Source organism: Hesperophylax consimilis, chromosome 2 (assembly GCF_061612785.1).
Source record: "Hesperophylax consimilis isolate HC1 chromosome 2, BYU_Hcon_1.0, whole genome shotgun sequence".
In the NCBI taxonomy this organism is placed as follows: Eukaryota; Metazoa; Arthropoda; class Insecta; order Trichoptera; family Limnephilidae; genus Hesperophylax; species Hesperophylax consimilis.
Window position 1 is genome coordinate 38,448,326 of NC_142837.1, and position 24,482 is coordinate 38,472,807.

Genomic DNA, 24,482 nt, shown 5'->3' on the forward strand with positions numbered 1-24,482 from the left:
TAATAAAAAATTTATTATTCATATTTTCACCACATGTCACCACTGTTTTATCCTTTGTCAAAGTTTGAAAACCCATCTGGCAATATTTTATTCGAATTCTGTTGAATAATGTACGTGTGTACCTACGTTGGCGCGCTTTTACAATCACAACGAAATGGCACGGCACCATTCGTCTCATTTTTAACTATTATTATTTAGTGTGTGCGAAAGAGCGAAGACGCTTTTCGACATACTTGCTTATAACAGCTGTTGAAAACGAAAAGCAATGCCAATGACGGTGATGTAGTGTGGAAATTTTTATTTTTTTTGTTTTTAATTGAAAAAAAAATGCTACCGGACAGCAAAGTGCCCATAACATTTTTTACTCCAAATGTGCTAAGGAATAGCTGGTTAAAGTTTGTTGGGTACGTGGTCGTCACAATACTTGAATCGTTAAGAATCTGATATTTGCATATCCCTAAGAAAGAAAGGCGTAAGAGGCAAATCATCAAAATTTTCATACCTCTTTAATGAATCAATTTTTTGCTCTCCGATGTGAAAATAAACTACATAATTAAATTTTCAATCTTTGGTATTCAAGTCTGAATTTAGCCAAATCTCAAGAGTGTGCTGCTGATCATATTATAAATTTAATCTGGCAACTTCCATCAAAAGTGGTTGTTGAAAAAGGAAGATTGTAAAATATAAAATGTGTGGGCATAACAGACAGCATTTATATAGAATCGAGGACTTGTCGAGGAGAGCCTGATGGCCAAATTACATGCTTACTAGATCTGAGATGGTCAGCTGCCCGAGTGGTGTCTGTTAGATATAACGTTAATAAAATATTGTGACAAACATATTTACTAGTGACATTTTCTAATTCCGTGTTAGAATATTGCTCCACAAAAAGGGTATTTCGTTTTTATATTCCTCTCATTTATATTGTAGGTAACGATCGTTGAATGAATAACCAAGTTATCATCGTTTGATAGTGTGTAAATAATAATAATAATTGTTGATTGTGTTCTACCCACAGCAAGGCCAGTTTTTTTAAAATTAAACAAACGACAAAATTGTGAAATATCTTAGATCCAATCCAAGATTCAGAAAGAGTCTAGCAACAAATTTATGTTTTAATTATGTTAACAACTAATTGTTGGAAACAGCACTCATTTTCACCGATCAGAGTAAAATTTGGTTCAAATACTATCTCGAATGCACCCCTGCAATTTGCATTGTTGAAGAATCGTGGCCCATGCAGGGCACAAAGCACTGCAATTGCAGTTTCAATCTCAATAAGTGACTTTATCAGAATGAAATCTAACTGAGTGAATGCTCAGTTTTGATTGGTAAAAGCGGACATAATTGTTGTAAGAGTATTTTTTGATAAACAACTTGGATTATTGTTAAAGTTCTACTTTGAGAAAGTAAAATTAATTCCTACTGTGAATATTATTCACAGTAAACCTATTATTCAATTAAATATTAAACTTCTGCAGTTATAATACAAATTGTGTGGTGAATTTTTTATTGTGTAAAATAAACAATGTTTATTGTAAAATAGTTTAATCCAAAGCATCATTTAATGATCTTTCATTAACATGGTGTTGTAATTTTATAATGTAACCATATTATTATTATTGTATTATGTATGTTTAAGCATTATTATTGTATTTGCTTTTCCTCTAGTCTTTTGTACTGTGAATTTGTAATGTTTAAATTTATGAACAGCATAAATTGTCAGTGAAGTTGTTGTTCCCAATACTAATAAATACCCGTTTTTGTTAGTAATCATGAAAATTAGAACTTACTGCAACCTGCAATGGCAAGACATTTTAATAAATGAGGTTATTTTCCAAATTGTGATTGGATAGTCAATTCAAATGCGAATTCAATTCAAGTTAATTACAATATCCTGATATAGAAGTGTGTCAGTCTCTCCAGAATGAATCCAATGAAATTTGAATCGGTCCGAGTTTGCAAAATATAATGAAACGAATCTCGATTCACTCTCACTCATTCCGAATTGTGGCTGGATCTTAAATTGATGCCGGAACCAAACATATTGGTTGACGAAAACATTTTTCAAAAAGAAAGTTCATTATCTCATAGTCAAAATCTAGCAAGAAGTTCACGCCGATGGCATTCCATACCAATCGGGGATACCATAATCGCACTGGCTGTAGAAGGTTGGGAGCAGTTGCAACTAATGTGATAAGTTCATTCAGTCTTTTAACTCATATGACTCCTATCGTTCCCCAACTCCTTGGCGTTCCACTGGGACCGGCGAATCCCATCTGATTTTATGAACGACACAATGAGTTTGATTCCACTGGATTCGGTGAATACGGTGGACCGAGAGGAACGAATCCATTCGGCTGAACTCGGAATCGGATTTGAACCACACACCTTTGCCCTGATAAATTGAACATTCTTAACGAAATAATACTATTTATTTTGATCTTATTGCAGTTTTCATATTCTGTATTACATTCATAAAATTATTTACTGCTGAATACAGCAGAGAAATTTTGCTCACTTTCGTCAAACAAGCTGCATTCAATCATCTTTGCATCTGGTATCAGCCAAAATGATTGTAAATGCCTAGCTGCTTTTTTACTCCTGTCTGAATGCAGCTTCAATCAGAAAAAATGTGTCACTTAAAACATTAATTGTTCGCTTGCATGGTTACAAAACATTACAGATTATTATTATCCGCCCTGATTTTGGGCTTTACTGGTGACATAGCGGACCGTACTGTATTATCGCCAAATAACTCAAGTTTTTAACTTAACACGGTTTGTGAAAAAATAATAATTATATACAGAAACAATGATTTGTTCCTTTCTTTTTTTTTTTTAAAATGTAAATAGTTGTGCCATTGACATGGCCAGATTGTCTCCTTGATGTTTGCCAATTTAATAATTATATTATATTGTTTTTTTTATTAACTTTCTAATTAGACTAAGGAAGTCTTAACTGTGAGGAAGAGATTTGTTAATTACTGTTGTCTACCAGCTTCTTTGCTTGGAGTCAGGAATGATAATAATGTACAGTTTAATCATTTTAAAGAGATTCTTGCTTGTGTAGTGGTGTACTGTATCGTAGGATTAATCCAGGGTATGACGGGACTACTGTCAGGTGTTCCAAACTACTTCTAACCACTATCAGTGTGTACAAATATAATTGAAATGTGCGCTCTTTAAAATGATTTGGCTGTACGCGCCGTGCCATTCTGAAAGACTGGATTTAAATCTTTGTAACCCTTTTCTTTGAATCCTTATTCGCTCTTGTAATAATAAATATAAATAAAGACGTTTTAAACTGATGCTGCTGCATACTACTATTTACCTTACTTTGTCAACTTTGCAATGCGCTCTCACAAGTAACTTTGTCAATTTGCCAAATCTAAAATAGACGCCAGACGTTCAGAATGGTAACTTATACAAATAAAATATTATTCTTGGGTGTTATAATAGTAAGAAATATTCCATGTAAGGTAGGTGGGCCTCAGCCAAAAACAATTAAATCTTTGAAATTACTCAAATTTTAAACTTGTTTCCTTAACCTCCCTCCCATAATCTCAAAATTTTGTTCAACGCACTACAGGTGGGTATCTTTTGCGCTGGCGAACCGCTGGCGACGGCCGAAATTAAAGGTCCTGCGCCAATTATTTTAATTTGTTTGAAATCGCTATATCTTCGAAAATAATGAAAATATTTTGATAAAAATTTCTACTTACTAACTCAGTTATACCCAAGCTATTAGGCTAGCTTTAGACTTGTAAGTTTTTTCGTAAATTTACGACTTCTAGCCAATGGGCTTATTGGATTTTCAAAATCCAATATGCCCATTGGCTAGAAGTCGTAAATTTACGAAAAAACTTACAAGTCTAAAGCTAGCCTAAAATGACTAACCGAAAAATTACTTATTTCGTTAATCTTCAAACGCATTGCTATCAAGTGTCAGGTATTCAATAGTAAAAGGTCCCTTTGTTGAAATACTGATGTAGACTCGAATATAAATATAAAAAGAGGAATTGTATTGCGATTTGATAACTATGTATGTACATATAGTTGGGACCTTTAGAAACAGATTGGCATATAATATTCATACAAAAACATTGGATAATTTATTCTTTTCTGTCATTGAAATGAAGCCGGCGCAAAAGGTAAAAATATCCTTCCAGTCCTTGAGCAACAATCAACCGAACGGGTAGAAATACCTTTCCCGTCCAAAGTGTGTTAATAAAATTTAATAAACACAAAAATTTAATATTCAAAGACAAAATGAATGCATAAAACTATGTATACATATGCGAGCCAAACTGAACCTCAACTTATGGGAAAGGAACGAAGCAAACGAAAATGGTGCAAAATACCCATTGCAGTTGCTTCGTTCCTTTCCTGTAATTCGTGGCTCCGTTTGCGTTTCGTTTCGCAAATGCATACGTGCCATAAGGTCGACACTGCAATAGCAGTGCTTTGTGATGTGCGTGGGGTCAGTTCTTTAACACTGCAAATGCAGGGCTTCGGTTCCTAGGGGTTAAATACGTTGCGTCACTTAAAAATTATATACGTATCTTGAAAGGGACAAAGCTAAAAAAAAAACACATTTAATTTGTAGAAAATCTTTAATTACCGGCAATTTTTAAGATTAAAATGAAATTTGCAACAATACACATAAAATAGCAGTATGGATAAATGCACGTAAATGCGCAACATGGTCTTAAACTAATCCATTCTTGTCTTGAGTGTCTTGGTGGTGATTTGATCCTTCTCAATGACGTGGACAATTGCTCCCCAACCAGAGATCGCATCTCTGTCCATAGCATTCATCAAAGCCTGGAATTATAAAACAATTCACATTACTTATTGAATTAACCACACCTCTATCATTGCAAACTGGAGGAAGACAGCGGAGCGACAGCAGGGGGAGCATTTCCCAAAGGCAGCCGGGAGTCTAAAAGGGTTATAGTGCCAATGGTGATTGGTTTGTGATTGTGTGTTTAACTCTTTGGGTGCAGTATGCCGACGTCGGCACACCAACCTACAAGGCCCTGGACGGAGCTATTCGAGAAAAAATTGAAGCCAGTGTGAAGGGGAAGATGCATGCAAACTGCCTATATCTAGTAAAATTTTTTAATGACATCCCATTCCTTGTCTCATCAAATACCAAAAAAAACCATAAGTCGATATAACTGCGTTAACAACACACAAATAACATTCATTATGCATCACTTGGCGCGCAAATCATTTCAAAAGTTTGTCATACAAGATGGATGCCAGGCAATTTCCTCTCACCCTAGATTTGGCTTCAATGCTAACTAACCATTATGCTGTTACCGCAGGGGTAAGCAGAGAGCACTCCTTGCCTCATTCACATTCATACATCGCGTCTCATACATACTCTTCTGTTATTCTGACTCTTGACATGGCCCGACTCAAGTATCTGTTTCACTTGGTCGTGCCATGTCTTCCTCGGGCGTCCTCGACTTCTGCTACCATTTGTATGCTATTCATACAAAATTGTAGTAATGCTCTGTCCAGAGCTTTTAGGTATATGCATCGACTGTTTGCCCCTTGAGTGTGGTGTGCCAATTTATAGGTTGTGTCGTAGAAAATGTCTCATTACGAAACTTGTTCACAGCACGGGGGACATGTCACCTGCTTATTCAACATTGAAAATATTGTACTTAAGCACTTATATAATATATTAAACATTTTTAATTAAGCATGCTTTCTATACATGCATAAAATAAATGAAGTCAAAGAAATGCTGGATGGTACTCGAAATACTCGTACTCATTTTTGTAAACTGGAATATAAATATTGCCGGAGTTAAGACTACCACGGTCGGGAGATCTTCCAGTCTTCGGCAACTCATTTGGTGGTATGTATTTGATAATAATATGTACATGTTTTGACCCAGCTTTTATCTCAATGAACCCATTATCTGGCAGTTATTGGTTTACTTCTGATTTGACGACCTGTGAGATGAATTTAAAAAATATATATATATAGTACAGGGTTTTCCAATAAGAGGTGTTATTTTGATATTCAATCGTAAAAGATCAATGGTTTCGTTGCTTGTGTGGCACGTAGCGCCGTCTTGTTGAAAGTAAACGTTGTCCAGATCAATACCATCCAATTCCGGCCATAAACAATCATTAATCATCTCTCGATAGCGCAATCCATTCACCGTAACTATTGCTCCAGCCTCATTTTCGAAAAAGTAAGGTCCAATGACTCTGCCGGACCATAAACCGCACCAAACAGTCACACGTTGAGGATAGAGAGGCTTTTCAACAATAACTCTTGGGTTTTCCGAGCCCCAGATGCGACAATTTTGCTTGTTGACGAAGCCATCGAGGTGGAAATGGGCCTCATCACTCAAGATGATTTGCATTTGATTCACTCAAGTTAATTTTAATAATTTCAATGCGTTGTTGAAGCGTGTATAGTTTCATTTTTATTAATCGCCATTAACAAATAACATAGTACTACGCCTAGTTTCTACTTGTCAAATGTCAAAAAATGACAGCTTCAAAAGTAACATCTACCGAAATAGCGGGCTATTCAAAATAACACCTCTTATTGGAAAACCCTGTACTACTCCACCACTGGGCAAGTGTCTAATTGGTGAAAGCGGCGGATTATAATACATACATACAATATATGCTAAAAATTAAAACAGATATTTCGTAAAACAAATTGATTTGAAAGTTAAGTTGTCACGTCTGTGCTTGCGAGAAAGCTTAATTTTGCAAAACAGAAACACATGTGACAGTTGCTAGAATCCTGGTGACAAGAGACCACGCTAGATGGCGGCATAGTAACCGAGTGTGTTAGAGTGAGATAACCCAACCTGTCGGTTTACAAAGCTTGGTGCTCGAGTATAGGCACGCGAGGGAATACTGAACTAATACTAGCAAATTATAGAGCTTGATTTTGTGCTTTCTAACTGACTAACGAACCATCACTATTTTATTACTCTTGACATAGTACTCAACTCAAGTATCTGATTCACTTGATCGTGCCATGTCTTCTTTGGGCATCCCCGACTCTTCTACCTTTCATATTTGCATCTTATATTCTCCTTAAACTCCCTTTTTCGTGCATTCGCTCTGCATGCCCACAAACCATCCGAGCGCCCTTTTTTAATCTTACTCAATTACGCTTACATCAGCCTTGCATTCGTTGCGGATCTCCACATTTCTTACACGATAATACATGGTTTTACCACACAAAGTCTCAGGGATTTCATTTCTACAGCATTCTGTCTACTTTCATCCTCCCTCTGACGGTTCCACGCCTCACTGCCATAAATCAGGGGAGGTACTAGAACGCCATTGTGAAAATAAAAATAACGGCAGATTATAGTAGGATAAAGAAGCACCGAATAACTGATTAGCCTTATCCTGACACTGCGGAGAGTGCTATAATTTTTTTGCTTGTTTGTTGGGAATTGCCTCGAACGCTAGGAGCGCAGTGTCTGGACAGGGCTATTGCTTTAATTACCTGTGAGATGGTTTCAAAAAGTTCATCAGGTAAGAGGTTGGGTTAGTTTAGGTTATTGCTTTAATTACCTGTGAGATGGTTTCAAAAAGTTCATCAGGTAAGAGATTGGGTTAGGTTAGGTTATTGGTTTAATTACCTGTGAGATAGTTTCAAAAAGTTCATCAGGTAAGAGATTGGGTTAGGTTAGGTTATTGGTTTAATTACCTGCGAGATAGTTTCAAAAAGTTCATCAGGTGAGAGTTGGGTTAGTTTAGGTTATTGGTTTAATTACCTGTGAGATAGTTTCAAAAAGTTCATCAGGTAAGAGGTTGGGTTAGGTTAGGTTATTGGTTTAATTACCTGTGAGATAGTTTCAAAAAGTTCATCAGGTGAGAGTTGGGTTAGGTTAAGTTATTGGTTTAATTACCTGTGAGATAGTTTCAAAAAATTTATCAGGTGAGAGTTGGGTTAGGTTAGGTTATTGGTTTAATTACCTGTGAGATATTTTCAAAAATATTAATGAGGGTTGGGTAAGGTTAGGTTATTGGTTTAATTACCTGTGAGATAGTTTCAAAGGATTAATGAGGGTTGGGTTAGGTTAGGTTATTGGTTTAATTACCTGTGAGATAGTTTCAAACAGATTAATGAGGGTTAGGTTAGGTTATTGGTTTAATTACCTGTGAGATAGTTTCAAAAAGTTCATCAGGTGAGAGGTTTGGCACCCAGAGGGCTTCACACATCCCGTACAGCTGTTCTGAGCAAGTACCGGCTACCACAAAGTCTTCAGGCTCGTTGGGGCATCCAATCTACATAGAAGAAACGATAATAATTATGTTACATTGTAATATAATATGTACATATTTATATGGTTTATTATGGTCACCAAATCAGGATAATGATGAATGACGGAGTACATTCCAGGGTCCAAACTGCCAAAGTGAAGTTAAGATTTATTTGTTTATTTATTTACGGTACTAGTATATTTATATACAGAACACATAAATAATTTTTATAAAAAAAAACTACAAAACAATTACAGTGAAAACTCCATTTATCGTTTTTGAAGTGACCTATTGAAAGATGAATGCGGGAAAACAATAGATGCGTGATTATAGAAAAATGCTACATTCATACAAATGTCGTGACAATCTACAAATGATAGAATATTTCGTTGTTTTCACCCATTACTGTGTGAAGGTCCCTTCAAAACAATTTTAAAATGTTCATAGTCATTCATGCCTATTTGTTTGTATAATATTTTTGCGGGTAGAGTATTCATATTCATAAAACGTCTGCATAGGCTTCTGCCATTTGCCAATGTATGACATTGCTGGGTGTGTAGCACCCCTAATGTCTACATTGGCTTCAGCGATTTGCCAACGTATGACGTTACTGAGCGTGTAACCCCTCAATGTTTTGTTTGTATCTTCACAAGAATCCCAATTGTCTAGAGCCATGGGAACAATGACATCCCCACTTGGGGTATGTTGAGAGCAGGGGGGTATAACTCCGAGACCAAAGTGGGTCAGTAAAAGACACGGAAATCTCTATGGCTATGTAACGTATTTTTTGCAAAAACCAATGAGAAATGACTATGAAAAAACTATTGAAAGATAAGTGAAATATCTATGGTTTGAATTCTTTTGTTATTATTTTTTGTGCGCGGTTCATGTTCCTTACGCCGATGTCAAAACAAATATTTTTATGAATATTGTTGTCAATATTGTTCCGCCGAAAATTGAACCGAGAATTGAAATTGGGAATTGAACCCGTGCCTTCTGATGTCCGGTCAGGTGCTCTGTATCCAATAGTATTTCGGATGACTAATTATTGCTTATAATTATTTGTTATCCTTTATGCTATGCATAAAACCTTGCCTTATAAACGTTAGTTTATCATTAAAAAATAATAATATTTGACGAGTCAAAAATATTTCACCAATAAATGAAGATATCATATGTATTTCGGATGACTAATTATTGCTTATAATTATTTAATTCGACATAGGATTCAGAGTTCTAAGGAGTATTGATATGAATATTGTTGTCAATATTGTTCCACCGAAAATGTCAACTCATAAAGTTCAGTGCGATGTGAAAGGTTTCAGGGTTCTAAGGAGTGCGACGAGAGTCTGTTTTAGTCTGTTTCATGAATGGTGTGGAGAATAAACAGGTTGGATCCCGTCATCGGACAATATGTGGAGGTACCTCGACCTCGGTGCGTTGAAAACAAGACCCGTGATTACGGCAAAAATACAGAATCTATCTTTGTTTGTTCCTAATTTATTGAATAACTTATCTTAATTTAACATCAGAATTGAATCTATTTTCGTTTTTAGACCGTACCTGTGACGATACTATTCTGTCAGGATTGTACAGCGCAATAGTGATGCACTCCAATATCAAGATTACATTTTACAAGGTACAAATGTCTTCTATATTACATTGACTTACCTTATTAATTTTATTCATATTATTATTTAAACAAAAATTTTATTTCAGAGCGTAATTTTTTCCCCGAACGCAGCAGTGTGCCTGTTGCTGCCAAAAGGGTGTCAGAAGATAATGAAGGTATATATAATAGTGTAAATATTTTGGTAGCTTTTGTTTTGAATAATGTAACCAAATGTTGTGTTTTTTATAGGTGAACGAAGGTGCATTTTAAGGTACATTGGGCCAACTGCAACCCTTTCTCCAAAGAAAAAGATGTTGCATATAGAGATTTTGAAGACCAGGCGTCACCTACGAAAAGTCCAACAAAAAAATTGCCTTTTATAAAAACGTCTTGCTATGGCAACTCATTATAGAAATAGTTCCTGCTTGGCGTCGAGAATGTATTAACCCTTAAATGCATGATTTATTTATTTTTCTGGAAAAAAAAATATTTTGTAGATATTTACATTCATATGCAAGGAAAAATAAAGAAATTTTTTTTAAATTTTTTAATGATAATTGATTAAAAAAACAATTGTTTGATTTACAACACCGTGTATTTAATAAAAAATAATATGAACAATTTACCTATGAAAAAAAATAAAAAAAACCTAAAACAATTTCTCAAAACTAATTAGTGTACCGGAAAAAATACGAGTTATTATATAAGTATTATATTATTGTATCTACTTACCTAAGAAAATCAAAATAATAACAGCAAAACAAAACTGTAATTCTAACCTCCAAACCAATTTTCGAGAATCTTCACTTTGTTAAAGAAAAAGTGACATTTGACATTCGCGAAAGAAAAAAAAGGTGATGCCACTCGATAAAATATATTACCGTGAACTTGATAATTCTAAAACGGCATGCATTAAGTATACACCAAAGAGTTAAAGGTGTTTTGAACGGTATGTTGCCGTTTTGCAACAGTATGCATTTAAGGGTTAAATCATAATTGCGAGAATTTGCATCTTGTGCCTATTATCAAAAAAATTATCCAAATATGTATGTTTCGATTGGATTAATTGTAAGGGGCATAGAAAAATTGTGATTGATGAAATTATTAAATTCACTGTACCCTTCATAATTAATTCATGCTGTGCAGACATCAATAAGAAATTATGTGGCAAAGACACGAGACCGTATAATAGACCAGATTCCATGAGAAAAATGGCCAAACGTTTTTTATAGTACACTAAATATAGGAGGAAATGGTTGTCCTAATTAGTTTATTTTATTTGTATAGCTTTTTCTTTAACTTACTCGACATTGTAATTAATATAATAATAATAATAATTGGATGACTTGTAAAGCATCGTTTTTGTGCAAAATCACCTCAAGGGCGCTGTACAAACTTATAGTACATTTCTGCAGTGATCTATGTTATAACTTAACTATTTATGGAGATAATATACAGTACAATACTTACCTGGTAGGTCACTTGAGATTAACACTAAATTAACATTATCTAATTGTTTATTAGCGAAATTTAGATACAGGATTGAGGACATAATTGGAAAATTGAATATAACTGGACTAGGAATGGTATATTTAATTTAAGGGTACGACAGCTTAAAAGGTAAGTTTTTAGTTTAGACCTGAATTCTGTTGGACTTGTGCGTATATATTATTGTATTTCCCGTTTACTGTTAAAAGCAGAGAAATGTCAAAATTCGATACTGTCGTAAAAAGCACATATTCACATTTCATATTTGATAATCTTATAAATGTTCTGCCTTTTAATGGATTTCAAATTTTGTATAATTTTCATAGTAATTATGTACCACTAGTGACACCTATGAAGGTTAGATTATATAAGGTTATATTATAAGGTTCTCGCCTCTGCTATTTGTTTGTGATTAAATTGTGTCCGCAAAGACAATCCCTGTTTTGCGGCCCTTTTGAATTTGAAGGTGTCAACAGTCTTTGTCATATAAAAGGTTGTGTTTCCTTAAAAACTCTCTCTTGCTCAAAAACAACCGAAGGTTTCACCTTTCCTAAAGAACCACAGGAACTAGCCTGTACCCAGAGTATTTATTAAAAAGTGCCTAGTCATATCATGTGATAGTGGATGTTTATTGTTAAATAAAAGTGATTCAGTTTGCTCTCAAGAACGGAGTTTTAATTCCAAGGACCTAATTTATAACAAATTTCAAGTTATTTTAGTTTATTTTTACGACAGATTGATTGTTCATCTCAGAACAACAAGATTTCACCTGATATGTGCTGTCCTGAGAAAATGAGCTTTAAACAAAGATACTTTAAGGTCATTTTAGCATGACAGCACTTTCTCGGATGGATCTTTTTTGTTGTGAGGGAATATTATGACATTTCAAACATTTTTATTTTTAAAATAATATTTTAGGTTGGTGAACGGGGTAGGCTCCGAATGATAATTATATTGTCTATGGTTGCGCCTTTTTTTTAGTTTCTTCTATCCTAGTCGATGGTGTGTGACATATTTTTTGCAGACGCATAAAATTTGTCTTAAATATTGGCATATCTATGGTAAAATTTAGGACCAATCGGTTCAGTACAAAAAGCTCGAAAATATCAATCTAGTGAGTGGTTTATTTATGGTTGAGAGGCTAAAAGGAGTGGGCAAGGGAAGGAGATAAAGTACCTACCTTATTTTAACCCGAACACTGCCCAACAAATCAGTCAACAGTCAGAAATCCACACTGCGTGGCTTTAATTTAATATTTTAAAGTTATCATTGTTTTTTAAAATTCCTCGATGAAGAATTATTGACCTTTACATTCTACAAAAAAAAAAATCCTAAGTGCCGTTCGATCACACAGGTATGTGACAGCTACAAAGGCCTTGACTTTCAAGCACGTTTATCACACACGTTGTCAAACACGTTTGCGTCAGCCGCATTAAAAGGTTAAATTATGGTTGGTTTACAAATTTTTAACAATTAAAAGAAGTCTGTTTACCAGGTCCATATTGCACACGTAGGGCTCAAATGTGACAGGATCCAGTCCAGCGATGACGGGCTCCACGAAGTAGGGGCCAAACCTTTTCTCGTACAGGAGGTTGGACACCATGGAGCAGAAGGTCTTGGGGGTCATGCGTCTGTTCTCCTTCAGCTCGTAGAGGTTCAATCTGCAGAAGAAATTAATAAAAATTTGTTTCGAAGGTTGTTCAATTCAGTTTTCATTTCTAGCGTTTATTGACTTTTAATTATATACATGCCCTTTTTAGGTACTTTTAGGACTAGGTGTAACAGTACAAGTCAAAAAAGTGAAATTTTGTAACGAGACGAAACCGCGCGACCCTAAACACTTTCTCGCTCACACCTATTATACGGCATCTCATGTAATATTGTGACAATTATAATTGCTGAATGTACTGTAGCCTGAGCCCAAATAAGTATTTGCTGGTTGAACTCCTTTATACAATATACAATTTACTTATCGTATACTAATACCTACCTGTGTTGTGCCTACTTATGTCTTTCATGCTTAGCTTATTATTTTATTTACTATGTTATACTTCTTATGATGCTATATACTTGTTATAATGCTCCTGTATGATTTACCTTGCATGTAAAAGCCGTCAAGGCGTGAACAAACAAACAAACAAACAAAAATCTCTATCTATGACATTGTAGATCTACTGGTTACGCAAATTATTAACCAACTAATCAGAGCCCAGCTCCACGCTACCTACCAAATGATGTACCACGGACAGCCTATACAAGCGGATGCACGGCCTTGAGTCGGTCGAAGGCTCAAGACCTGATCCTGGTAGCGAGATGTGTCGTCCCTTCTAGTGAGGTCTTAGAGATATCCAGATCAAGCCCTAGGCTCAACACCTGATAACTGATACGAAATGTGTCATAATTTTAAGTAAGTTAAAGAGTACGCAGAAGATTTTTTAATATAGTCTGAGATAACGCGCCGTGTCACCTTTTCCACGAGAACGGTTATATTGTTTTGTATAACTTTTTATTGTCATTTCTTATTTTTTCTACAATAAAGTCTTTGTTACGAACTCACTTTAATATTCAATCTTTGGGACAATATCTTCACGTGGTATCAAAATAAAAAATACATTTCAATTAAAAATAGGAATTTGTTACTTAATCTCCCAGTTTATAAATTTGAAATCGTTCTCATGAAAAGTTGTTATTTTTGACATGTACTCTTTCAGTCTTAGTTATAAAGCTTCCCTAATACACTGCTGCAGCCCTGGTATAGGTATACGGTGATGACGGCCATATAGTGCTCAGGTTAAAATATTTATTCATAATAATATGCATGCAAGATTTTTTAGACTTTGTTCCAATCCTCAAAAACATGGTCATTTTTGCATTTTGCATTTAGTTGCTAAAGTCACTTTCTTTGCTGCTTTGAATTGCTTCGAAATTTGGCCAATTTGATTATGCGTTCCGTATTTGCTTTGGTAAATAGATATTTCGGTTTAAAATATTCCTCTGATAGTGCTGCCAATGGGTATTACTACTTTTTTACATTTTCTTTGCGCGACCGATCAATATTTGTAAAATCAAACAGATTTTTAATAAAGTCCACGATCTTCGTCTTAATAAATTCATTTTATTTTTCTTTTTCTTTTCATTTTTCATTTCTCTAATATAATATTATGAAGTTTAAATCATGTTCTACATTTGTACAATGTATCTGTACTCTTGTACTACAGTGTGTCTACAGAACATTTTGATACGTAACTCACCTCAAATTACTACATTGTGTCTATATAATATTATGATGAACATGTCAACACAGCTTCTAACTTCTAACCTAATAATGTAAAATACTGCCACCATGGGTGGAACTACGGTGGAGACTCCCAAGGAGGATATTGTGTTTCCACCTATGACGGCAGAATAACACCCATGCGAACACCTCGGCACAGGTTCTCCCAGTGAGGTGTTCACAGAACATTACTACCTAAGCTTCAATCATGTACATACACATCACATTTAATTCTACTACCACGTTTTATACATATATATATATATATATATTTTTTTTTTTTAAAAGAAAGACAAACATTCCCGGGTTACGAATAACCCAACAATGTTTGAAAATCTCCTACTACCACCACAGAAAGCCGAAAATGTTGCTTGTGTTGTGATGGAGGACTTAGCCAGCCGAGGAATCGAACACGCGACGCTCGGGTGAGACCCAAGCGCTATGCCCACTCAACCACTGACCGGTCAACATATATATGGAACATATGGAACATCTATCTGTATTACTTGCACCCAATGTCAATATGTATACCTATAAACTGTATGTATAAGTGAATAGATAAATAAATAAACAAAATATCCCTAATCCTGGGGGTCAGATGGTTTAAAAATCTATCAGCCAATAATACTGCGGTATTACAGCTGATATACGCAGTACGCATGCGCGAGATTATGTGTAATGTTTTCTACCAACCTGTTCTTATTCCTCCGTATTATCTAAGTAAGACGGTATATGCTTAGCAAGATAGATTTATTATACATAACTAAACATTCTATTAACCTTCCAGCGGGCGCGTTGAGAAATTTAACTTGAGCGGGCGCTTGTCGTAAATTTTACGTCATCGAGTTTTCTCCATGTAAGTGTTGTTTTCTTACACAAATGTTAGGGAATTTTTTTAAGGATATGTAAAATGATAATAGGCAGTGATTATTTGACTTTCTTAAAAAAAAAAACGAAGCAACATTCTAAACATGTTAATATTTCAAAACAAAATATTTTATCGACCTATTTAGTCAGAATCAATATTCTCATCCTTTAATTGTTACAAACCACCTCAACTGAAGAATGGTTCTTGCATGTAAAGGACTGGCAACGGCAACACTTCATTGATGCTGAGGATCTTTTCTTATCCAGTGCACATAACCGACAAACACCGCGTTTTGGAAAGCTTCTGTTTTCTTCTTCTGTTATCGGTTAAACTGCCCGACCGTAATTCACTTTCAGAAAAACATTTATATCTTGCGGTAAATGTTTGACATTTGATTTGACTCTAGCATAGCTCGAAGCTCGATGCTGACGACTAAGTGGTAAGAGTGGGGGAAGCGATAAGGCGTGTCTGTCGTAAATTTTACGACAGCGCGCCCGCTGGAAGGTTAATTTAATTTAAGAGGGTTGTAGTTCAACTAAATTGCTGGAATACCCATTTTAAAACTTATAAAACATTAGAATTTATTTTGTATTCTTTCAATAGCTTGTACATGTAATGTGGGTTCCAGACGGGAGAATTGTACTCAAGTTGACAGTAAATTTTAACTTAAGACTGCCACACATAATATGCATAAATACCAAAACCAAACTAAGAACATAGAAATCTATAAAAAAACCTTTTTTGCAAAATATATATTTACCTGTTAGCCGGGCGGGATGTATAAATACGTCAAACGTAAACAGTATCGGGTACGGGTAGGAAATATGAATACGTCCTTGAAATATATGTTGCGCCCTGAAACGAGCGGGACGTATATTTCCGAGCATATCACACCGAAATTGAGTTTTTAATTTTTACATATTTTAATTTTTTAAACTCAATGTTTCTCTTTTATCTGTGTGCTTTTGTTTTTGTTCTGTAATTATAACCTTTTTTATATTTTTTGTAATCTTTATAATTGTTTGTAAAGTTTCTATTTTTTTAATTCGATGTTTTAATTTTTATAATGCATAAATGAAAAAAAAATAATATGTTCTATATTAGCACCGTCCGAGTATACATTTAGGCACAATCAAGTTTTAAAAATAATTCACCAAAGTTTGGTAATTAAACATAACTTGATTGACTGCCGTAATATAATACCATATAATGGATATGAAACAAATTCATTTTTAGAAAACGAATTTTATAAAATATATTATGATAAAACTATACTAACGATTAGTCATAATAGACCCGATATAGTTTTACATGACAAAATTAAAAAAATAACTTATATCATTGATGTCGCTATTCCAAATTCCTGTAATATTCAAAAATCTGCTAATGAAAAAATAAGAAAATACACAGATTTAGGAAATGAAATAAAAAGAATTTGGCATTCTCAGACTTTAAAAATAATACCATTCGTTATTTCGGCTACTCGCTGCCTTAGTTCTTGTATGTTCAATAGACCATTTAGCAAATTTTACAGGGGACGTTTTTTTTTTTTACAGGCAAATTCTAAAAAATTCTCGATTTTGGTCATTTCCTTTTATACATATGTGTAACAGGAAATTATTAAAGATCATTTTTCGAAGATTGAAGCTATAATATGCCCATATTATGACTTTAAAGGTGGACGTTGAACATGGCTTGAAAATGATTATTTTGGATATTGAACATATCGTATGGAGATTGAACAATTCGGCTCCCATAAGTTTGAGGTATTTTTTGTTCAATTAGCCAATTAGTGGTAAATTGTATACACAGGGTGATTTTCAGATTTCAAATACTTTACTTTTATCTTAGTTAGTAGTTGACTTAAAGTATTACTTTAAAATATACAAACAGAGTCCTTGAGTTGATTTTTCACAAAAACTGCTCTATTTAAATCATCCAATATTTTGGAAGTTTGAAGATAATGCACAAGTACAAAGGTACCTACCGCTAATATACTACTATCGGCTGTCGGTGCATGCGTGATGTGAAATATTCTTACATCGTACGTATTACGGCCTCCGTGGTCTAGGGGTACTCTTGACTAGAAATCTGGAGGTCGCGGATTCAAATCCCGGCGTGCGCAAGTAAATTTTATTTGATTCATTTATGTTATTTCACAAATTATTCATTTAAAATAACATATAGTCTATTTGCGGCATATTCCAGAGAGGAAGATATGGTGTAAAGACCACCATAAGAATTGAAATGGCTTTAGCCGTGTTTGGTGATCAGATCTGAATAGATACTCACATACCATCTCTCTTCTCCTTCATCCTCCTTCCTCTCTTTCTCCTCTCCATCTCCTTCCCCTTCACACTACCTTCAGCCTCACAATATACTAATATACCCCAATTGGGGATTCCATAGTCTCACTGGCTCCAGATGGTTGGGAGCAGTTAAGACTGTGTGCGGTATTCCATAAAAAAAATCCCGAGTGATGCGTAAAACTATTGAAGTTCAATTTTCAGTTGAAAATTTGTTTTATTTTTATTGTTTTGTTACCTACATTTGATAAATATAATTTTTAAAGTTTACTTACTTTAGAAAGATTTTTTTTTCTTTCGGAAGGTCTTATTTGCCGTGAGCTTATTATTTATGTTGATTATCGTGAGTAAAATATTATTTTTTTAAATACTTTCAGCTCTTAAAATCCTAAAATTATAATATCCAGCGATTTGGGTTATGGGTGTGCGCTATTTAACATTACATTTATTGTTGTTAGTCGTTTGCCTAGTTGGTTTTATTGTAGTTCCTACATAATATGTTTATTGTTTTTTATGTAACTAAAAAAAACAAAATTCAGAAACTTTTAATTGAATGAATTCAAAATTGAAATATTTGGACTTCGTTTTCATCAGCGATCTCAGCAGTGATAACGGACTAAATATGTGTCGTAGATGTCTTTCAATCAGACTATGAGGACAGTCGACTTTCTGCACATTTCCATTTCCTGGCTCTTTTGTTGTATTTCTTGAATAAAAATAAGTTTTAATGCACTAATATAATTTATTAATACTCATTTTAGGTAAAAGTCCTTAGTGTGTAAATAAATAATTGAATAAATAAATAATAAATGAAGCACCTGTATATTTGCCTAGCAAATTCAAGAATTACATTTAAAATATGGTGAAAAAGCCTATAAATGACATACATAATTTTAAGACTTACCTTTCTATTTGAGATACTGTTCTAAGGTTTATTGATTCTGGAGTCGGTGAAGTCATTTTTTAGTTCAATAACAGTATATATTCGCAATTAAATGTATTTTTAGTGGAACAATTTCGTTGTTAGAAAACAACTAAAAATCAACATGGCCGCACATTTTAACTAGCCGGCTCCTGATTGGTTGACAGTGGAGATTGAACATTCAAGACCTCAACCTTCTGCGGGATGTTGAACAAATATCTAAGAACTTTTTTAAAAATATTATATTCATAACTTTGAGTGTTTGAATGTTCAATATCCAGGAGATTGAACAAATAAGAACTGAAACATTATTCCGTGAGTGGATATTGGCACTCGAAAAATGCTTAAAATGTCACTTAAAAACAAAAAAATATGGTTTTTTTGAGCTTCATTAATGCGCAATAGGCTAATGAACATATTGGCATTCATAACTGAGTTTTGTAAAAAAAGGTCTATTGAACATACAAGAACTAGGACAGCGTACTGGCATTATACCTAGCTCTCTCATTAAAAATTTAGGCGTATTAGATCTATCAAAAAATTTATATATAAAGGTGCAAAAGTCGGTCATTTTGAATACATGTAGGATAACGAAAGATTTTTAAATATTTATGTTGAGGGATCAGTAGGATTTATAGGCCCTGTTAGAAGTTCTACCGAGCCGAACCCTCTGATATGAAAATATCTGGAGTCGGTGAATTATTTTCCCATTTGATCTCTGGTGAGTTGACGTGTTGTTCTTGTATTGTTTTGTATTTATTTTGCTTATATAATGCACTTACATAATGTTGATTGACTAGATGATCATTTGTGGAAAAGTGAGTGGAAGGGTTTAGTTTTTCCTATGGGGAAGATTTAACACGGACATAAAATCGGAAGTAATGTATTGAAATTACATCCTCCGGGCGTGACGTACTGATACATCCTAGTGAAGGAGTTCGCGCCCGTTATATGCTGCGTAATTCAAAACGGAATTCCCCGGTTAACAGGTTAATAAAGATAAAAGAGAGGCCTAAAAATGTATTTTATTACTAACTAGCTGTAACCCGCCACGCGTTGCTGTGGCTTAGTCTGTCTGTGAAGAAAGAGAAACAATAGCGCGTGTTGCTTTTATATCCAACAGATGGCCTTGTTTTTCAAAAAATCATGTTTTTACATGTCACAAGTGATATCTATATAACATAGGTATATAAAAACAAATGCGTTTGTTTGAATGCAACGTTGTTTCAAAATTTAAAAGCAATCCGTGAAGAACTTTTGGAGTTTTAAGATTTTGAAGAAACAAACACTTACATTTTTATTTATGTAAAGCCCACAGACATAGGAATTAATAGACGAGAAGATAATGGCGAGGGGTAAAATCAACTGTTGAAGAACGAAGGGGGTAAAGCTGACTGTGATTCGTCAATAAATCAATCTGACAGTAGATAGGCATCTCGCATTATAATATCACCATTTAGTTCTTAAAAGTAAAATCTGCTTTTGAATGAATAGACATTTTTACATGGGAGCGCAAATTACTCGCCACGTTATGAACTAATTTGCGAAGTCCAAATTCGGCAAAGTAAATTTCTTCTGTTTGCAGAGTCGTAGTTAGTTTCAGAGTATTTAGTTAAGACACTTTTACAAATGTTTCATAATTTACTTACCCCAGTAAACAACGATGAGCACACTTGAGAATCGCTACATTGTGATGTGATAGTATATGTTTCTAAAACTGATCCATATAATACGGTGTGAATAAGCTTAAAATAAAGTAAAATAATGCTTACTTATGGAATGTAATACGACAATTGGGTTTATTCTCTTTTTCACATCTATTTTTACAAGTTTTCATAGTACAAGTCAACATTTTGCCGTGTTATTTCGTAAAATGAACCGATGATGCCTCGACCATAGTTCGCACAAGAATGATGACGTCACGTTTTCAAATTTCACTTGAGGCCATACGCGAGCCCAGCCGGCTCCAATGGAACCGGTATGGGGAGTGGGGATAATACGCTTTTAATCACTTAGGGCAGGTCTACTAATATTCATATGTCTATGGTAAAGCCGTAAAAAAATCATTTTGAATTCGCACTATTTTCCATAATCGTAAATGCAATAAGTAATTGTTTAAAAGAATGCGTATTAAAAAAAAAGGAAGTATAAAGTAACAAATTTCTAAGTTGACTTCTAAAAAAGGCAAAATAAACAGTTTAATAAACTGAATATTTTTTAAATTTCTACGTCACAAACCTCACTAGATTTCTGTTCCGAGACGTGTAATTAAGTTGGTTGAGTTTAAACAAAAATGTTCACAACACAAACAAATGTGTTTATAAGTAATTGTGGATAATAAATAGTATGTGTCTGTCTGTTTGTGCGCTTAGTTCTTCTAAACTATGCAACGGAGTTTGATAGGGTTTTTGCTATCATTTAGAGAATTTCTTCCGGAAGGTTTACATATTTAATACATGGATATTATATTTATTGAAAGTAGAGAAAAGTCGACCAACGCCGGGTACACGTCAGCTAGTAATAATATAATTTCAAACTCAACAGTGGACAGTTTTTTCTCATTTAAAATGAAAGACAAAACATTTCCGGGTTACCAATAACCTGACAGTATTTTAATTCTTCCTACTACCACCAAAATCAGAAGAAAACGTTGCTAGTGCCATGATGGAGGACTTTGCTAGCAGAGAATTGAACCCGCGACTTTGGGTAACAATATCGGGGAAACAGCGGTATGGTTTCCTCCAGAGATGTGCTTTATTTCAAATAAATCCATTTCAAATGGAAATGCAAAATGGGTATTTTCAATTTTGCATTTTAAATGCTTTTCTAAAAACTATTTTGCATTTTCCATTTTAAATGCTTTTTTGCAACATTCTTCCTACTATCTCCACTCATCTTTTCTCATAAGCCCCAAATATCAGTCGGTCCTCAACCTCGCTATGAGAGATAATTTACATTTGTCAAGTTGCTCCCTGGTAGGAGCCCTGGCAATTGAGTGATACCATTACAAAAAATACTGATTCAAATACTGAACATGGGGCCATAACGCTGTAATATTAAATGTTAGATAGCAGTTTCTATGTTTTTACATTGGCAACATTAGTCCCGCGCAAATATTTTGTGGTTTCATAATCTGTAGTCGTGGTGTTTATGGATTTACCATCATGTAATATGTTTGTTTTACATTGATGTCCATTATTAAATGACAAAATTGTTTAAAAATTCTATAATTATTTTAATTGTTTGACCTGAGAAACCATTTTGCATTTTCAATGCATTTTGAAAATAGGTATTTTGCATTTGAAATGCTTTTCTAAAACCCATTTTGCAATTTGCATTTTAAAATTGAAAAGTTTTGACCCATTTCCATTTTGAATTTCAAATGGTTTTGTGTACCCATTTTGCACATCTCTGGTTTCCTCACACTGATTACTGCTAAATAAATACGCCCAATTATTGATGTGACACTCTGTTTCAACTAAATTAGTGCAAGAAATAATTAATAAACATGGACAAAATAGGTTCTAAGTTTGGGTTAATTAAGTAATTAGTGCATATATAACATGAAGCTAAACTTTAACATTAATCGTTTAGAAAAGTGATTGTTTCATAAGGTAAATATTTTAACTTTGAGTAAAAAAGGAATTTTAATGCATCTCTTACCATTTCTCCTAACGTAAATAGTTGTTAATTGTAGTAATTAAGTTGAAACGATGTGTAATTTTCATAATCTGTGCCTATTGAAAGTGCGTGGTTAGGTATGTATATACCCAATTTTTTTCATATTGATCATATTGAGCACTGCCGACTATTAAAAATTTATTAAATTTTCTTACCTAAAGCGTAGCCTTTGGAAAACTGTCTGTGTATCTGTGGCCAACCCTGGGAGGCCAATGAATAAGTGAGATCCCATTTCAAATACCTTCTGGAAGTCTAGAGCCACCGTCTGGGCCTGAATACCATACCTCCTGTCGCAGGCAATGGCCACACAATCCTTGCCCTTCATCGCCACAATGGCACCACCATTATATGCCAAAATAGACTGGAAATAAATAAATTACATAAGTGAATAGATCAAGATTGTTCAAATGCTTAAGAAATATATGCATCTATTGATGTATATTGCACAAAATATACTGAAATAAATACATTACATACAAAATGGAATGGATCTGCGCTGTGCAAACATTCATAGAAAAAGTTCACATGATTTAAATTGCAAAAATGTGGATGATGTTATGAAAAACTGTTGGCATTATAATATGAATTTTGTCTTCTGGTATAAGGTCTACGAATAGTACGATTCTTAGCATTGAAAATCTTAAGTATTTGGCTGATTTAATCGTGTATGGAGTTCATGGAAGTCAACGACTCTTGCTTGCACATCATTTTTTCTTCATTCATTTTGCACATACAGTCATATTTTTGGTTATGAATACAATTTATTTAAGTTTCCTCAAAATATTAAATTCGTATGTGTACGTTTACACTGAAAATAGCTAATGCATTTCAGAAAGATCGTGATTCAGAATAAAAAGAGCACTATTTGAAAGCCGAATAAAATAATAGGAAGATTGGCAAGACCGCAAAATGTTAGTAAGTATTGTCGAAAATATTACAGTTAAGAGCTTTAATTCTCAGTTACCGGGAAATAAAGATGTTAACCTACCATTTTCTAAAGCGTTTTGTTTAGTTGACGAGAAACACGAGAAATAATGCCGATCACTTCAAAACTGTAAAACTGACATATCATCGAATAATGCATAGATTATCTAAAATATAGATGGAAGATTAAATTTCTCTATGCTTCGGTTCTTACTCTTTAACTTTCGATTTCGATATAATATTATTTTTCAGTGCTTTTACGCCTCGCAATTTTTTTATTAGAAATGAACTTCCAGGTTTACCCAACCTTCCTCTTTCCTATCTCCTTCCACTCCCTTAAACCTCATAGTCCCAATTCCCAATGACTTTAGGAGTTAGGACTTTTGTACTACAGGTGCATTTTTAAAATGACGGTGCAAATTTACACACCATATATTATTATTATATTGTATTCTACATAATACAGGGGTCCATAAAATAGTGTCCCAGTTTCAATGGTGTATTATAACAGTTCAATTTAGACTATTTACGACAAATCATTCTTCAAATTGAAGTTAAACTAACCTAGTTGTCGTGTTCAGTGATGAGTCAACTTTTCATAAGTCGAAAGGTAAATACCCATAACTGGCGCCAAATCTACAAATCTGATACTTTTTATTTATTTTATTTTATTTTTTTTATTATTATTTTTTTTTATTGTACAACAGAACATTCGTTCCAGTTACAGTACAATTTTACATACAGTATAATTTTACATCATATCAGCATTTGGGTAAGTGACTCTTCAATAATTGTTTTAGGTCGTTTAGAGCAGTGCGCCGCAACCTTTTCTCACCTACGACACACCAGATTGCTTCCTAGAATTCCGCGGCACACCAAAAGCTAAAATTAGATATTAAATTGATAAACAAATTTTACAATAATTTCTTGTTTTTTTATTTGAAAAGTATACATACAAACATATAAATATAACATATTTATTTTTACGCAATCTTAATAATTATTATAAAATAATAATAAATTAATGAGCGATTAATTGTTAAATTATCCTGCGCTTGTTTCAATGAACACAAGTTTTATATTCGGCTCGATTTTTGACAGCGCAACCCGAAGTTCTTGTAATTAATGGAATAAAAATACCGAC

At 33.9% G+C, this 24,482-nt stretch overlaps 1 protein-coding gene across 1 annotated transcript; it reads right to left on the reverse strand.

The window, feature by feature from the left end:
• Positions 1 to 4,596: 4,596 nt before the first annotated feature.
• On the reverse strand, positions 4,597 to 23,510 carry Prosbeta3 (proteasome subunit beta type-3). Its single transcript, XM_089642822.1, has 5 exons — positions 23,403 to 23,510; positions 22,570 to 22,775; positions 12,856 to 13,024; positions 8,159 to 8,287; positions 4,597 to 4,826 (listed from the first exon to the last, which is right to left on the reverse strand). The coding sequence occupies exons 1-5, from the start codon at positions 23,403 to 23,405 to the stop codon at positions 4,716 to 4,718; spliced, it is 618 nt and encodes a 205-aa protein (XP_089498948.1). The 5' UTR covers positions 23,406 to 23,510; the 3' UTR covers positions 4,597 to 4,715.
• Positions 23,511 to 24,482: the final 972 nt, after the last annotated feature.